This window comes from Glossina fuscipes, unplaced genomic scaffold (genome assembly GCF_014805625.2).
Source record: "Glossina fuscipes isolate IAEA_lab_2018 unplaced genomic scaffold, Yale_Gfus_2 42, whole genome shotgun sequence".
NCBI lineage: Eukaryota > Metazoa > Arthropoda > Insecta > Diptera > Glossinidae > Glossina > Glossina fuscipes.
In genome coordinates, this window is record NW_023998426.1 from 1642072 (window position 1) to 1661012 (window position 18941).

At 33.7% G+C, this 18941-nt stretch overlaps 1 protein-coding gene across 6 annotated transcripts in view; it reads right to left on the bottom strand.

Moving 5' to 3' along the window:
- Window positions 1–897: 897 nt before the first annotated feature.
- Window positions 898–18941, bottom strand: part of LOC119637045 (serine/threonine-protein kinase N) — a 128201-nt gene continuing 110157 nt past the window's right edge. For 3 of the 6 annotated variants that reach the window (XM_038032841.1, XM_038032840.1, XM_038032838.1), the window contains 9 exons: window positions 17642–18937; window positions 15579–15818; window positions 7631–7945; window positions 3609–4283; window positions 3247–3436; window positions 1723–1904; window positions 1523–1630; window positions 1325–1465; window positions 898–1261 (listed from right to left, as the gene is read on the bottom strand). In XM_038032841.1, the coding sequence (XP_037888769.1) occupies window positions 1118–1261; window positions 1325–1465; window positions 1523–1630; window positions 1723–1904; window positions 3247–3436; window positions 3609–4283; window positions 7631–7945; window positions 15579–15818; window positions 17642–18937 (3291 nt within the window). In that variant the 3' untranslated portion in view covers window positions 898–1117. The remainder of the gene's footprint in view (window positions 1262–1324; window positions 1466–1522; window positions 1631–1722; window positions 1905–3246; window positions 3437–3608; window positions 4284–7630; window positions 7946–15578; window positions 15819–17641; window positions 18938–18941) is intronic. The other 3 variants (XM_038032839.1, XM_038032842.1, XM_038032843.1) reach the window with 3 other exon arrangements.

Consider the following 18941-nt stretch of genomic DNA (forward strand, 5'->3'; position numbering starts at 1 on the left):
AAAAAAAAAATTTAATTGAAAAAACAATTTTCGAATATAGAAAATATTACATATGTATACAGAGGATATTAAGATCTTAAAGCCAAACAATTTGAACTTATAAAGCGTTAGCATTTAAAATAGATAAAGAGACGCGGGAGACGAGAATGAGCAATGAAAGGAAGGTAATGCATTGAAGGTGGGCAATTTAGGAAGAAAATGACTTTATTTTTTATTCTTTCTTTAATAAAAAAATAGAAAAAGAAATTCATAAACATAAATGACTTATTGTTTAAAAGAGATTTAGTAAAATGTTGTAATAATTAAAAATTATTTTTTGTTTTAATAATAATTAACCTTTATATTTATATATATATATATATATATGTACGTATAGAAATATATATATATGTATATATACATATATATATAAGTTAGTTTTTTCCCGGTATTTATATAAATATTTAAAATTGATCAAAGTTTTTCTTTTTCTTTTGGATACTTTTAAACATATTCTAAAATTAGTTAATTTTAAATGCTTAGAATTATGAAAATATTTTCAAAATAAAAAAATTTTAAAATTTTGTCTTTATACTTAATTATGTCAATTATTCATGCATTCTTTAAATTCTTTTTTTCCTTCGATTTTTTTTAAATTTAATAAAATTAAATACAAGAAAAATGTTTTTTTTTTTTTGTTATTAAATTAAACAAAATATATGTTTATACTGCTTGTTATCAGTTTATATAATATGTAAGTTTTAATTATGTAAATATTTCGAAAAATAAAGAAGAAAATTAAAAAATATGTTATATATAAAGCAATTGAAAGAGAGTTTTAAAACTGTTTTTTTTTTTTTTTTTTTTTTCTAAATTATAAAAAGAAAAGGGAAGAAACGCCACGAAATACAATTTTTTGCTACAGATATGAAATAAAATTAATTTAAATGGTAACGAATATAAAAAAAAAAATAAACTTATTAATTAAATAAGAATCACAACACACCTGCGCAAAGTGCACAGCTTGCCGCTCTTCAACTCTATGCACATACAAAAATATGATAAAACGTTATATTTTTTTGTAAAACGTTATATTGTTGTTGATTTTCTTCAAAGTAAGAATAAAACTGTTTGGCAATTAAGACCAGTCTGCTGTGTAGGTAAAATCTTGAAAGAACATTTGTTCTTCTTCAGTCAATAAACGGGGTTCCTTTGGCGGTGTTAGTTGGGGTTTCTCCGAAGTGAATTCTTCATCGAAATTGGAAACATCTTCCAAATGGGTCTAAAGATAGACAATTCCATTTCATGTATTTAAGTTACAATTTTTTTTTTCATTATAACTTACTATTGTGGGCACGAACGGTGGTTTAACTTTACGCAAGAGTAAATCGTCCCATACAATGGAACGGAAAAATGCTTGCTTCTTAACGTCTTCAGCGTCACGCTCCGAGGAACCTAAGCGTCTTTCGGGATTTTTCCTTAGAAGCTAAACGAAGAATTTTCATAACAATTTCATTCGAAATTCATCTCAAGCTATACCTACCCTTCTCATTATGGCTATAGCTTCTAAAGATAAGAAGCGGGGATAACGTACTTCATCGTTGACAATCGAATCAAATACTTCCTCTTCATCATCACCAGGGAAAGGGGACTATATTAAAAAAATACATATCACTTTTATTTTAAATCTCTTTCCATATATAATTAGTTTTCTGATTCGCATCATATATCGTTCAAACTTACCTCACCCACTAACATTTCAAATATTAAAACACCTAAACCCCACCAATCTACAGCACGTGTGTAAGAGGTATCAGTCAATACTTCGGGTGCTAAAAATTCGGGTGTACCGCAAAATGTTCCAGTGCGATCTCCAAAGCCCATACCTTCTTTGCATAAACCGAAGTCAGCAATTTTCACGTAACCTAAAAAGAAATTAAAGAAAAATTCGTATATAAAAAGCTTTACACAAGCATTTCTTTTCTTCCTATTCTATCTTTTCCACACAAGCCTTCAAATGTTATCTAAAGAGAAGTGAAAAAAACTATAGTGGGACCCTCCCCACCCTTAAATATTCTTCAACACTTCGTTCCATACAGTTACTCACACACCGACTTTTCAAAATAGGGATTCATAAGGAGAGTGGTCAAAAAAGTAGTCCGATCGCAACCATTTCCGGTAGTATCGGTTCTTGATCTAACGCAGTTTGCCAAGTGGGGCCCTCGGGGTGAGTGTATCAAATTTCATCAAAACATCTCCGAGAAATTGCGACTTGTAGCTTGAACATATATTTACATGGACAGACACCGGACAGATAGAGGGACAAACAGCCTTTCTGAGTCGGTTGGTAATCAGAAAATCGATCGGTATATACAAAGGTGAGTCTAACTTAAGCGCTTCTGCGTGTTAATACGTCCGCACAAACTTGATGTATTCTGCACCACAAGTGGTGTAAGGTATAATAAGTCTTTGTGTAAATAAAAAAAAAGAAGAGTTTTGGTGATAAGTAAAACTCACTATTGCTTCTCACACTTTCTTCTTTTTTATTTAACTTTATTCAATTTTTATATTTGGATTGTAAACGGGACGTGGGATGGAGCGGTTAATAGTTCATCGCGACAGAATTTTAACTTGTTATATTTCACTTTAGAGCATTGATAAAAGATAAGAAAAAAGGTGTTCCACATTTGGTAGTGTGAATTTCTCTGTATGTATTTTTCATCTCTTTTTCAAGATGTCCTTGTATGAGAAGAAGCCGCAAAAGCGGACAAATTTCGATTACAAATTTCTATAAATACGATTCGATATTATTATGCAAAGGCTTATTTTCTGTAAAATAAAACACGTTTCCGTGCGAAAGGGAAAGTTCGAAGATGTGTACCCAAGCGGGTACAGCAAGTGTTAATGGACTAAAATAGTTGAGTAATGCATTAAAGAGAATAAAAGACGAGAAAGTTCTTTAAACTAAATTAAAAAAAAATCATTAATGAATGGCGTAATCCTTAAGATGCTTATGCGGCTGGTAAACTTTTTTTGCGAATGAGAATAAACGTGTGTGAATGAAATACTGCATAATGTGGGAAAAAAAAAGCTATAAGACTTGACTGCATTTTCTCGAGGTAGCACAAAATAGAAAACCTTTCAATCATATATCCATCAATTAGAGGCTAAGGTGTATTTTGCGGAAGTCATCAGCTAATCAAATTGTCTATCTTTAAAAAAGGTTTGCCAACTTACAAGTCCTTGAAAAGTGAAATTTATATTTACCTTCAGTGTCCAATAGCAAATTATCCAATTTCAGATCGCGATAAATGATTTTATTCTCATGCAAATATTGCAACCCCAACACCACGCAGGCAGCGTAGAATACGGCACGCGGTTCCGAAAATACATCAGTATGAATATGCATCATTAAATCACCACCAGCTGCATATTCCATGACAAAACAAACATGTTGCTATAAATAACAAAAAGAAAAAAAAAAAAAAACAAACGAAAACATGAAAAAAATAAGAATAATATATGAAAAATTATTTTTGCTCAAAAATAATTTTATTAACAACGTCATCCACACACATCATCATCATTATCATCATTATCGAAATGAAATTGTTCTTTAGTGCACTTACTTCGGTCTGAAAGCATGCATATAGATTAACCAAAAATGGATGACGCATAGCGTTGGCCACCTCAAAAATACGTTTCTCACTAAGCAGTGATTCAACTTCATCACGTGCGATGATGTCGCCTTTCTTTAGAGCCTTGATCGCGTAATATTGATTGTTAGTGCGTAATTGACTCAAAATAACTTTGCCGAAATGGCCTCGACCCAATACACTAAGCATCCGGAAATTATCCATTGAGAGGATGCCGGGCGAACCAGTGGCGACATTTTGAGATTGCCTTCTAGGCTCATACGCCGGGTCACGATATTGTAGACCACGAGCAACATTCCGACGCGATTGAGCATGTTGCTGCTGTTGCTGTTGTTGTTGGTGCTGTTGTTGATGTTGTAATTCAAATTGATTTTGATAGATAGGCTGCTGCTGTTGCTGCTGCTGCTGCTGCTGCTGCTGATAACCACTAATGCATCCAATATTACCTCCGAAAACCTGTTGACGCTGGGCCGGTTGAGGTGCTGGAAACTGTGGCGCCAAGAGTTCGTTACCAGTTATCTGACTGCTACCATACACCAATGGTGTCGGTGGCTCTTGTATAACTGGTGAGGATTGTGTTGACTGTTGTTGCTGTTGTTGTTGTAGGTTATTATTGCTTATAGAAAGGTTGCTAAATTGTGGTATAACCTAATGAGAGGAAATTATTAATGGAACATATTATCAATGCTTTTTTTCTAATTTTTTAATTTACAGTTCAGTGGGTTAATAATATTTTGTTAAAAATATTTCTTTACAAATATATTAAATATATACGTGAGTGCATTTTTTTGGTTTTTAATTTTTACCTTAAATTAAAAAATTTAAATAATTTATGTACAACAGGAGCTTGGAAATCAATTGAAGAAAATTTTCTTCTGACTTTCATTTTTGAGTTTTCAAAAAGCGAATCCTAAAAGTAGACTTTAAAAAATATTCATTCGCGGAAAAATCTCACCAGACCAAACGATAGTTATTTAAATTTATAAAAGCCGTTTGTTTACTAGATCGACTTATGCGTTTCAATATATATAATGTATATGATAATTCGATTCCATTCATACAGAAAATATTTTTCTAAAAAGCTCCCTCTTTTAAATATTTCAATATTTCTTGAATTCGATTCGATTCTCAACAAAATAATAAATGACCAACACAAACCTTTCCGGGGGGCGGGGGATAGGGGAAGAGTGAATATTAAGGAAAATAATAAACAAAAAAGGAGAAACGATCTTTTCTTGTTTACCACACCTTGCATTACTTGATCCCAGCTTTAACTATTGGCGACTTGTACTTTCGTTTCTATAATATTTCACTATTAAGTAACCCTTACATGCATATTGTTGCCGATTGTTTGCATTCCAGGTCCTCTTAATTTTTAAATTGATTTAATAAATAAATTTAAACAAAAAAGAACTAAAGACAAAATAAAACTGGCAACAATATGCATTTAATGGTTAAAAAAAACACTATGCAAAGGTTGCTACATAATGAGATATGAGGGTTTAAACATACGATGTGGATCTACATCGTTTCTCATGGTCGATCATTAATTAAATCTTCGCTGATCGACATTTGTCTGCTGCATATAATATTTGTTCGTTACATATCACCAAAATATTTGTAGACTTCTCTATGAAAAGAAGAATATTGCATATGTTTTATAAAGTTAATCAATCGATCGAATCGCTAGAGATATAAAATTTTTTTTTTTTTTTTTTTTGTTAAAGGGAGACCGATTATTTGAAGTATATTTTTACAAATAGTGTCCCTTTTTTATACCCATCACCGAAGAATAGGGAGTACATGCATTTTGCACCACTCAGAAGGAAGCATCAGAGACCCGACAATGTCAAAATAAGAACGTCTGTGCAAAAATGAACTACAAATTTAGCAGAAACATTGGAAGTTCTCGCGCGCAAATTAGTATTGCAAATCAGCTAAATCTGTTGAAGCGCACGTCTACAGTACTATGATAGCTACGAACATCTTTGTTTTTCAAAAGGAATAAAAAATTGATTTTTTGCTCATTACTCATAGACTACAGCAGATAAACCTACAAGAATTTGCAGGTATATCTATAGGCGATGCTATAGCATATCTACAAGAGGGGAGAAAATCGGTCACACCTACTTAATTTTGTAGTGTGTCACATTTCCATTATTTTACAAAACTTTTGTAACCCACAGAAATAAGATTCAAAAACTCCATAAGGTGTATAAGTTCCCGGCCAATTTCGTCTCTCCATCTCTCCGACTACGCACCTATGTAATATCTGTGGCAACATTCTACCGTTCGCAAAAATTAAGATATCACCCACAAACTTGGTATTTGAAGAAGAATTTGGAAATGACCCAAATTTTTCCAAGAACATGTCTACAATTGTTTAACGTTTATGTAACAAAAATCGTGAACACCTTTGTTTTCTGTCACACACCATATAAATTTCCGCTTTCATTCCGAAACTAGAAAAAGTGAACGGCGCCTATTCAATATCAAAGAGTGTAAAAATTTAATTCTTTTCCATTTTTTTCAAGATCACGGTAATGGGCCATGACCGAGTACAATTTTCTTACTTGTTATTGTATAAACTGATTAGGGCTACTTTTATGCCAATTGACTGAATCTCTGTTCGCAATCTGCTTTAGATGATTACGTGATAATAAAAAAAAAGGTAAATCCGCTATGGTGGGGCACGGCCCACCATTAAATATCGTACTGTACTCCACAAATATTTATACGAAGATTTCTCAAAATAAGGCATTATATGGAAATTGGTCGCAAAAATGGTCTCATCTGATACATTTTCAGCAGCGTTCCTCTTGAGCCAAAATACATCAGTTCACCAAATTTAATCAAAAAATGTCTCAAGCTTATAGATTCGATAAAACTGAATGAAACTGTCACTCGTTATTGTTGAAGATGCTGTTCATCTATCGTAGTCCTAAATGCCCTAGAAAGACGAAAATGGCATTTATCGCTCAAAATAATTGTACCCTTCGAAGCGAGCGATAGGATTTTAGGTAGAGGCATGTCTTATTACATTCCTCGTTCAGAATCATTTTTCTAATCAATTTATTTAGGACAGTCCATCTGTCCATTGACCTATAGATCGGAATTTTCGATATATTTTGGTGAAATTTGGAACACTGATAAGTCTTGACACAATGACGAACGATGCGGACAATGAATATGTAAAGCCCCCATTTTTAACGAATTGTCTTAGAGTATCTTCCTTCTTCACTCATTAAGCTTGCTTCATAGACAGGGAAATTTTACGCCTCCCACGAGACACTTCGATTTTTTTACCGACTTTTTAACTACATGCTTAACGGAACTATTACAGAAAAACAATAAAGTTCCCCTAAACCGAGTAAGTTTATGATGACTGAGTAAAAATTTTGATTACGGGCACATGACGTTTTTTTTTTTTATCAAATGTCCGACTTTAACTTTTAAAGTTTAAACGATCAGTGAACAACTTTCATAAAATAGCCAGAAAAAACCAAAACAAAACAAGGCATACCCTTGAAAGAATTTATTAACCGGACCAAAAAATTTCGAATCTATTTTCGAGTTTTGGAAATCTTAAAGAGTGCCTAAGTGTATCATACACCATTTGTGGTACAAGGGTATATATATAACTTGGTGAAACACCCAGAAGGGCTTGACAAAAACCCACTTTTTATTATACTGACCGATACAGACTGACTTTTTGAACCAAACAAAGGCTGTCTCTCCGTCTGCCTTTCTTGTCTTCTTGGGATCAACTTGCAGTTCGCAAATTTTGCGAAGATGATTTCTATTTGGCCACTTTCCATATAATATTATTTATATACGAATAATTGTATTAAAGGATGTGACGTAGAGTTTTTAGTGGTGGGCTGTATCCCACTATAGTATTTTTACTTGTTTTCCTCTGCGTTAAACTAAATTTAAAAATTTTTTTTTTTTTTTTTTTATAATTTACAAAAAAAATTTTGTTTTCCAAACATTACCTTCGCATCATGTTCATCTGTTTTATGGCTTTCTATAAAGTATTCAAGTGTACTGATATATATGGGAGCAGATGATGATGTAATAGAGAGTGTCGCTGGTGATAGTGTTGTTAAAGAGTCAAATGTATTGATATTTGTTGTTGTTGTTGTTGTTGTTGTTGATGTCGCTATAGTGGCGGTAAAAGCATGCTTGTCGCATAATGTTGCTGATGTGGTTGTTGTTGTTGTTGTTGTTGTCGTTGCAGTGATCGTTGGTAAATTTAAAGTAATGTCACTTAAAGGTTCAATGCTTATATGTACAAGATTTATGTGAGCCTGTAAAATTATTACAGAAAATTTCAAACAGTAAACAACACAACTGTAAAAAATTTTAAATTTATTTATCCACGAATTGAAACCAAAAAAAATAAATAAATAATCAAAATATAATTCCCATCATATGATAATTAACTACTACATGGACCAGAAAGGCAGCAGCAAAGAGACACAGAGGAGAAATGGGAAGGGAGAAAGTATGAATAAAACAACAAATAACACGAAATTTGTATATGAATACAATAACAACAAAAAAGAGATGTGGCGACAAAGATTGTTTTATCTCTATATAAAAGAATGAAAATGAAAATTTTGACATCTATAGATGACACTAAACACACAACATACAATCCTATAGTATATAGTATAGTATGTTATGATGACCCGGTCACGTATACATACATACATACATACATACATACATACATACATACATACATACATATACATACTTGTGATTGTGTGATTATTGTTACTGAAGGTATAGTGTTTGTTGTTGCTATTGTCGTTGATATGTCGTTGGTTGGTGGCGGTGGTAATATGCATAATGGTTGAAACAACAAATGGGGACATAATAAATTTATAGCAGACGTCACACGTTTATTATATTTGGATAGTTTATTGGAAGAGGAAGCATTATAATGATTTTGCCGTTGAATAACACAAATCTGCTTAACAACACTCGCTACCAATTGAAATGTTGGTAAAATCATATCCGTTAGAAAACGTTTAAGGAAAATATAAAATAAAAAAAATAAAAAACAAAAAACTAAAACGAACAATCACGATATGAATGTTATCACAGCGTCTTAGTACGATATACGATTTAATGCGTTTTACGTGTGATTCACAGAAATGCCGGAATTTTTGGACAATTTCTTATGTATTTTCAAACATTTTTCGATTCAATACTAATAAAAATTGTTTCAAGAAACGCATTTAATAAATTTTGTTTATAATTTTTTTTGTTTTTTTTTTTTTACTTTTCAATAAAAATATATTTCTAATATGTTATTCTTAGTTTGATACGATATGAACTCTTAAGCAAAACTGCGAATAATATGCAGAAAAAAATATATAAGGATAGAGAAAACAAACAAACAAAATATTTATGAAATAAAAGCGAGCGAAAAGGAAACGTGAAAATAAAAGAACAGAAACATTTTAAGTGACTCAGGCCGAATCTCTTGGCTCTTACGATATTTTTGTCAGGTCGGTGTTCGCGGATTCAAATCTCAGTGAGTGTTCAGTCGGGAAAGACATAACATTAACTGAATTGGGCTCACAGGGAGTAGGCTGCGGCTTTCCCCTTATCTCTTTTCCTATCTTCATTTTTTGTTACACCTCGAGGGGGCATGCCCTGAGTGGTTGATTAAAAAAAAAAAAAAATTTTTTTTTGGTTTTTTTTTGCTTTTTCTCAAGCAGTTTTCGGAATATTTTTCAGTAAATCTGTTTATCTTCATGATTTGGGTTCGTGTAAAAAGAACAATCTGTCCTATGGCGTCTGTAGTTAACTCATTTATCTGATTTATGGAATTTTAATATTGAACATTTTCTTTCAATTGTAAACAGTGTGTAGTTTTACAAACTCCGCAGAGCTTTCTCGGCATAATTTACACTATTTACGTAAAAGTGAGTAAAAACCGTATAAAAAAAATGGTAATGTCCCAAGTTTTACAATTTCAAATTACCGTAAAGAAATACGTGTAGAAAATTGTTTGCGATATATTTGCCGCTTGTAGACTAATTACGTTACGTAGTTACGGGCAAACGGCTTTTACCGGAAAGACGGATAGAGGAAATCATCCAAAGTTGATTTAGATCTTATACATTTCTTATATTTACGTTTTCTTCCCGTTTTCCCTGACGGTCCTTGATTTCATTGAAGAGGACAAAGAAATTTTGTGACAGTGTGCAAAGCACCGTGACGGAGCTCGTGGAAGAATGCCTTTGGCAAATAAAAACATTTCAGCAGCTTTAGCCGTGATTGGGTGAAAGGGATTTCACGACAGCATCTTAAGTATATTAAAAGCTTTTTCTATTCTTTTGCCGATTCTCCGAAATGTATTCCTAATTGGCGTATACGAAGTAATAAACCTAATATGCCTGCGTATGGTTGACATACTATTGCAAAAACATCTTAAAGACATGGCACCAAGAAATATAAGAAGAAGACTAATTGGTTATTATTTTTTCTTCTTTGCATTTACGTTTCAAATTTTTGCCAAGTGTCATACGTAACGTGAATGGCAAAGGTGGTCTAAAACCCAAAAAAAAAAAAAAAATAAATAAAAATAAATAAATACACATTGAATGAATTTCTTGGGGAGGTGGCTGACTGCCTTATTATTTTAAGTGAGGGCTCTGCACTGAGGGGCACGTTTGCGTACACAAGAAAATGCGATTTATTTTTAAACTAATTTTATATACGTTTTTATTCTATTTATGTGAATTGAAACAATGTTTTCAAACCCTTCAAAATCATTTACGCTAATAACGAATGAACGTTACGTTCCTTCGCATATATACAAGAATTCCTCACAAGATGGTTATAAAAAATGAATAAAAACCTCGAAAAAAGAAAAACTGAAAGTATATGGCGATACTTTATTCACATTCATAATATCACTTAAAGTGCACTTTCATACCCTAAACCACCTGTAACACAAGCTTGCTGCAATATATAATATTCGCAGGTATTTGACTCACCGAGTCACGTTCCAAAGCCTTTATACTGACCAGTTCAGAAACTAATTTTAACTTTATCTGTCCCTCTGTCCATCTAATATTCTTGTCTTTCATATACAGCTTGCAATTTTCGAGATATTGTAATGTAACTGATCTAAGGACTAATGCTAGTGAAAGTGATTCGGATCAGAACGTTTTTTCAACTGCTCCCCGTACCATATCTTACTTTAGAAAGTCGTTTTACGAAAAACTATATAAGTATATGTGTGAAGTATTTAATGATCTTAGTGTTCCTTGTTTACCATATTTTTATCCTCTTTAGGACAAGCAGACACCTTATATTGTTTTTCGAGCCAACCTGTGCTGCCTAAGCAAAAATTTATTAAAATTATTTCGAGTTTTCGAACATTTATATCGAGTGAAAGTAAAATTTGTGGTTGAGTTTCAACTTGAGCCTAACATAACTTCCGCTTTCAATAATTTGATAATTTCCAGACACCTTTGGCACACTGCATTATCTTATTAAACATTCATGGCCAAAGAATCAAAATCGACGATCAGTTCTTCAAAATCTGATCTAATCAATAAATTGATATCAACATTAACGTTGTCTTGTAATATTTCTTCCGGTCTCTCTTTAGTATTCTTGAAATTTGATGATTGCTTTCTTGCACATATGTAATTGTAATAACGGCAAATTACCGTTATCTTAGGAAAAACTTCCATAAAAAAATAAGAATTTTGATAAAAACTTATATGAGCTTCAAGAGCAAGAGTAGACATTGGCCTTTGAAAAATTGTAATGCATGCACAACAAATAATATTAGAAAAAAATTTCGAGAGAGAAACATAGCTTAAGTATTTACTGATAAAATATAAAGAGAAAGAAAACGGGGACTTACTGATGTCCAGCAGTTGACAGGTAGCTAAGAGGTAGACAGTTCAACAGTTAATACTTAGCTGATGGAGAGCAAGAGATGGCAAATACTTGGTACTGCTTGTTGTTATTTAACTGAGAAAGTAAATAAGAACCTTTCGAAAGGTTACGCCAATAGTCAACGATGCGATAACATTTAACAAATAACAACCAAAAAAATTAAATTCGGTCGGGACCGCATCTTTTATACCCATCTTCGTTATCTTAAAAATGCCGAAGGAAGTAAAAGAACAAAATTTTCATGCTCTATAACATGGAGTGGGCGCAACTGATTTTTTATATTTTCAAAATGGAAGTTTTTTTCGTATGGACATTTGGATATTATAGGCGTGCCCTTTGTCAATTCCGATTACTTTTGATAATTTGTAGGCGATATCTTCATTTGCGCTAACGGAAGAATGTTTATCACAAATACTATAAAGTTTCGCCAACAGACAGATGGACAGACGAATAAGCGAACATGTTTAGGTGCAGTCCAGATTTGCAACTTGGCAAGAATTTTTATAATTTATAGGGTTTTTGAAGCTGGTTCCTGCGCGTTTTAAAGATATTGAAAAAACAAATAAATTCGGATACAATATAATATTGGGTAGGCGTCGTCAATTATTTCCATTCTTGTCCATAGATGCTACGACATTGCTCATAGAATATGCATCCAAATTTTTGCACATTTATCTGCTACAGTTTATAGTAATGAGGAAAAAAGCATTTTGAAAAACGGAGCTGCGCTCAGTTTACGTGATGCCGAGAGCATGCCGTTCGACGTATTTGGCCCATTTTGAATATCAATCTGCGTGTAAGAACTTCTAATCTTTTCCCCTTACTTAAATTCAATTCTTAATTTTAGCGGCCAGGAGAATGTTTTCAACAGACATTACACAGACGGTCGGACGGACAGACGGACATGCTTAAATAGATTTAGAATTTGATGCTGATCAAGAACATATATATGTACTTTGTGAGTTGTATGATGCTTCCTTCTGGGCGTTGCAAACGGTTTGACAAACTAAATATACCCGTTATTCTTCGGTGATGGGTATTAGTGGGGTTGCAGCTGTAAGCTGCTGTACATCCCCTAATCGCCGTAGTGACGCTTTTACATATAGACAAACTCGTTGGTGTTTAAAAAAACTTTTCTGAGTAATGAGAGATTGAGTGCATTCTAAACGATTTCTGGTAGAGAATCTGCAGGCAACAACCAGGACGACGTAAAGACTGCTATTACGAAAAGCCTTCGCAAACAATTCATTCCTCTTAGTGAAGAGTTTTTATCATTCATTTTTAGTTTTAACGACAGAACTATCGACAGTGCGTCATTTTGATTTTTTTTTAGTTTCCGACCTTCAAAGAATAAAAAGAGGTGTTAAAGCATATAGTATTCCAAAATTTTTTAGTGACCTTTCTTTTCGTAGCAAAACACTTTTGAATATCTACAATCGTTGTTCATATCCTACTCAGCTTACAGGATCAAGTTGTATTAAGTTCGTCCAGGTGTGTACAATGCACCGAGAGACTTAACATAGACTCACGTTTTATAATACCGAGCCATTTAGAATGATCCTATCTACCCATCCGTTTGTCTGTCTATCTGCCTGAAGAAGAAGCAAGAATGTTCAACGTACAGGTCGTATTTTTCAGACCTTTTCTTGAAATTTGGTATCTGATGTGTTTTGATCCATAGGCGAAGGCCATCGAAAATCGAATAATGTCTGATTTTGAAAAGCCTTTTTATGAAAAACTGTATGGATGATGTAGGTTATTTAATGGTGCAATGGGGTCATACCTCACTATATTGTTCTTACTTGTATTAGATAGTGGGGTTTTCCAGCCGCCGTTGGTATATACCGCGAACATTTAAATAATTAATTTATTCTAACGCATATTAGCATAATCTTTACTTAACTACATATAAGTTGGAAATAAACTGATATTCACATTTTAGTGTTAACTATTCACGTATTAGTAAATCGATCGGGACGATTGTGGTGAGGGCGGCTTTGACGGACGTATTTATTCGTGCCAAATTTCAAGTTTCTGTTTTCATGTTTGCGATTGTGACAATTCGACAAAAGTAGGGTATGAAAACGGTCCCTTTTGGCAGCTTATTTTATCTTGTAAAATAAGTCAAATTCATTTTTTTAACAGTTGAAAACATTGCATTTGGACGCCGCCCACCATTCAATACGCTAGACCACTCCGCTTAGTATAGTTATTCATATAAAAACTTTTCAACATAAGGTGTTACATATATTTAAGTGGTCGAAAAAGAGGTCCGATCTGTATCCAGTTTCAACCGAGCTTGTCCTTGGGCGGCAACATGTCGTCTTACCAAGCTTCATTAAAAGATTGTGGTCTGTAGAAAGTACCCAAGGAAGAAAGACAAACAGGAAAAACCGACAGACAATTTTAGATCGGTTCAGAAAGTGATTCTAAATCGATGGGTATAATATAAAGTGGATCTATCTCAAGTCCCTATGGGTGTTGCTTACATTCACACTTATTGAATGTACATGCTTGTAAAACAAGTAGCCTACAGTACAAAAACTGCGAAAAGATTCTTGTTCGGTAAACAAATTCCAAAGCTCTAGTTGTTCATAATACATATCAATAAATAAAAAAAGTGTTTACATATATTTAAAAAAAAAAAAAATATATTTACAATGATACCGTGTTGTGTAAGTTGTAAAAGTAAGTGTAAGTGGTATGAGCTATTTGTGAATGTTTTACTTGATTAGGTGTAGTGAGTGTGGCATCGATGTTGCTTTTTATTATTATTATTGTTATTAATAAAAGGTGTTTGTAACAACGAAAAATGAACAAAGATTTGCCATGAAAGGTGTAAAAACAGGGTGACGAGATGGTCTTAAAACAACAAAAAAAAAAAAAAAAACTAGTTATGTGTTATTAATACATATCTTTTTATGATACAGATGTTTGTGCTTTTGTGTAGAGATTATATGAAGCCTTTAATAGTTAAAAATGTATTTTTAGACCAAATTAAAAACACAACCGAGATTATAACACATAAGCTATTTTTAACCAGTCTATGCAATACATTCGCATATTTTACGTCTCTATGGACGTTAAGTGATAATAAGGCAACAAAAAAAGCTGACGACATGTTACGGCATAAAACAACGCAATAAAGCCATGATTGAAACGATAACAAAAAAAAAAAAAAAAAAAAAAAAAAAGTAACGAAATTATAATTAAACCCCAATTAAAGCTTTTTTCTTTTTGGTATCTGAAAATTATAATCACTGATTGAACCAAACCGAAAAGCTTTGAATAATACAAAAAAAAAAAAAAAAAAAAAAAAAATGAAAAAACAAACGACTAAGAGACGAGGAGATTAGTTAGTAATTGTTAGCAATAAAAGAAAATTAAAATATTTTTTCTCTTCTTTTAAAGATTATATCAAATAATTTAAAAGCTTTAATAACTTTAATAGTGAGGTTATTAATATTAAATCTTTAAAGCTTTAAAGGCTTTAACAATTTTAATAATCGTAAAGCTTTACTAGCTTTAAAGCTTTAATAACTTTAATCGTGAGTTTAATAATTTTAAATCTTTAAAGCTTTAAAGATTTCAATATTTTTAATAATCGAAAAGCTTTATTAGCTTTAAAGCTTTATAATTCTTTAACAACTTTAGTAGTGAGTTTAATAGCCTCATGGCTTTACTAACTTTAAAGCTTCAATAACTTTAATACCGATTTTAATAGTCTTAAATCTTGAATTGTAGTTTTAAAGCTTTTATTCAATTATTTAATATAATAATAATAAATGCAGCACAGAGAAGCAAACTGAAAATCTGAATGTTTTCAAAAAAAAAAAGAAAAAAAACCACGTAAAGTCAACTAATCGCGTAAAAAATATTTAAAACGGATGATCAGCTTTCTTTTGTGTGCTCTCTTCTCCGTACTTTCATTTACGATAAATAAAAAGAGAGTAATGAAAAGCATAAAAAAAAAACAAGGAATATTTTTTTCTTATTTTCAATCCTAACCTCTACTTGGAAGCCATCGCTAGCAGCAATACTACAATTGCGGTAATTTTGTGTATAATCATCGTCTTCAGGATACTCTACAATGGGAGCAGGTGAGGGAGGCATTTCAATAATTGGACTATTGTTGTATTCCGTTTGGCCGCCCATTAAAACAACAGGTGGCATTGCCAGCACCGGACGATGATATATGTTAGCCACACTTCCGCCTCCACTTGAGGGTAAGGGTGGCATTAAAGTGTTCTGTTGATTAAGAGTTGAATTGATTTGTAAGGCGGGTGTTGATCTTTGCATATAATAGCTGTTATTATTATTATTATTATTATTATTATTGTTATTATTATTATTGTTGTTGCTGTTGTTGCTGCTATTCTGATTATTATTACATATAATGTTGTTTGATGATGACGATGAACTGGTGGTAATGACGGATGTGGTAATACTAGTGGCAGTTGTGATGACTGTTGCGTATGATGTATTAACGCTTATTAATGATTCTGAGGCAGTAGTCGCTGCGCTTGGTTGATAGGCGTAGATGGGTATTTGCGATTGCGCATTTATAGGTATATGATGGGGTAGCACCTGTTGAGCAGCTGTGGCCAAATAATGCTGCTGCAATATTTGTTGTTGAGGTTGAGGTTGTAATGGTTGCGTTTGGATAATTTGTTGTTGTAACAATTGTTGACGTTGTTGCTGTTGTTGTTGTTGATGTGTGGGACGCTGTAAAGTATTTGGTTGCGAATCCAATTGATTTAAAAAGTCAAATTCTCGCAAGGCACTCTGTAACTGTGATCCATTAGCAATAAGATAGGAAGAGGACACATACACAACGAGACACATAATACACAGAAATATAAGTAGAAAAGAGGGAAAAAAGGAACGGTACAAAATACATTTTGAAAAAACAAAAAGTAAATAACGAGCAAAATTTTTCAAATACAAAACAAAAGCAACCAACAAAATAAATAAAAGAGAATTAAGGAAAATAGTGAGAATAGAAAATAAAACTTAATAAATGGACAATGATCTCATTTTATTATTAGCGCTCAGACCCAAGAAAGAAAGGTGAAGTAAAAAGGAAAACATGTCAAGCATATTTCGCGTTTATCCTTTTGTTAATGTTAAGTTTTAACCTACGTTTAAATTTAGTATAAGATCGCACTATGTGTGCCAGTTTTGACGTGAACCATTATACTAGTTTTTGTTAGGGCAGCGATGGACAACCGAATAAATTATGTTCTGAAGTGTGCTCTAAAATATACCGGAGATGACCAATCAATCGTTTTATTAAACATTTGAAAACTTCTTCAGACGTAGTCCAAACTCTCGCCACCACTGTTATTAACATCGGAAATTTCATTGTGTCGCTTACTAGTATTATTTCCAAAAGTGAAAAGGAAGTCAAATCTGTCACTGCTGTCTGCCTGTCATAGTGCTCCAATATTGTCAGTGCGAATTATTCCTACGAAAAGAAGAAAGTTTCCCGCTTCCTGGCTCGTTATATTCAACGCTTTAGCCTTCCGCGTTTTTAGTGACACTTAGACACGATATGCTATGTTTTCGTTTTTAAACCTTTCATAAATTGGGCCAAACACTAATTAAACTTTGTGATCACTTTTTTTCTACATCTCATCGGTAGTTAAGAGAGCCCAAGGAGATACTTGATAGATCCATGGAAGGAAAAGTGAATAAACGCAATTTACCCTTTACCAAGACTTCCAATTATACTGAATTTATTTTCCCTACTCCGAGATCCGATCCTCAATTTTGAATGTATAAAAGAATAGCTTGGAAGTGTTGTGGAATTGTTAACGATTTTTACAAATGGCTGATTAACCATGCACCATGAAAATTAGTTATGATATAGATTTTTTTTTTTTTTTTTTCTGCAACAAACACCGAATTTCTACCCGAAATGATATGATAGAGCAAAAGGTTTTCAAAAAGTATTGCCCGCCTCCTTTTAGAAGTGATGAATAGTATGAAAAGTATAGCTTAGAAACATGCTTGGCTTTGATTGCTGGCTGCCAAGTAGCGAGTTTGTTCTTAAAACAGTTATGACTTACCTCTTGATCCAGCTTTGGTGGTGAAGTGGCCGGAACTGCTGGCGGAGTTGGCAATTGTTCAGTCGGTGTTGGCAATTTCGAGCCACTAGCTGGCGGTTTCGGTATAGGATTTGGACCAGCATTTTTACCCACAATATTCAAGCGCAAATTATTGTTAACGTTAACATTGTTCTGTTTCACTGAAGGTGGTGCTACTGGAATCTCCGGCGGCAAGGCAGCTATGCCTTGCATGGAGAGCGGACGCAAGCCACTAAGACCCGAAACGGCAGGATCTGGACACTCGCCAGGTGTCTCTACGTGCTCCCCTGCACCGGCATCTGGATCGTATTGCAAGTTTTGCGCCATTATCCCGGGGGAATAAGGTTCTGGTTCCGCGTCTATGGTTCCAGACGAAGGAGTACGTGATATTGGTGATTCACTGTCTCGTGCGGTAGTCGAACGATTGGCTTGATTTAAAGCACTATTGCTTGGAGCATTGCGTTTCAATAAACGACCCCAAGTGGCCACATTGATGTTCATCTGCTTAGCTCGGGGTATATTTTTGACTTGTTGCTTATTGAAAATCATACGCTGCCGCTGTAGCTTTGGTTTTTGCGAAATCATTGGATTTAAAAATTTTATTTCCGCAAAAAGCAAGCCCTGAGGTTCCAACTGCAACGCCATACCATGTCGTACATCATCGATAAATTCTTCCAAGCGTAAAAATTTTACGGCGCACAGAGAACGCCAATCGCGCCAATAAACACCGATTTCTAATTCACGTGAACGATCTAGATCAATAGAGAAACGTTGATCCCAAGCTTGTTGCGAGCAAGGTTTCCATGACGTTTGCGCCACAGTTATATTGTCCAATTTTATAACAGCCATAATGTCTGATGAAGTTTCATCCTTAACCGAGTAACTTTTTGAGCTGCTGCGTGAAGTGACACCTTTCACAAAACTTCTCAAGTCGCCGGGACTAGAATTGTTGTCTTTATCGCGACGCGATCGCCCGGGCACATCTTCTAACAGACCCTGGCAACCCATTAAACGCACCTCTAACTTACCCGTAACACTAGCACAACGACCCAATGTTGAAACCTGTTGATAGGGTTTACCGCCCAAAAGACCACCATGAAAAGGTTGCAAGGAGGTGTAATTGAATGGTACCGGCGAGGAAGCTTGCTGCACGGATTGTAATTCTGATTTTAATTGTTGAGCAGCCAAAGAATCGGCTGGCAACTCCAGACGTCGTAAATCCAAAGAGTGACGCAAGAGATCAAGTTTCCGTGAAGATTCCGAAAGACGCACATGAGCCTAA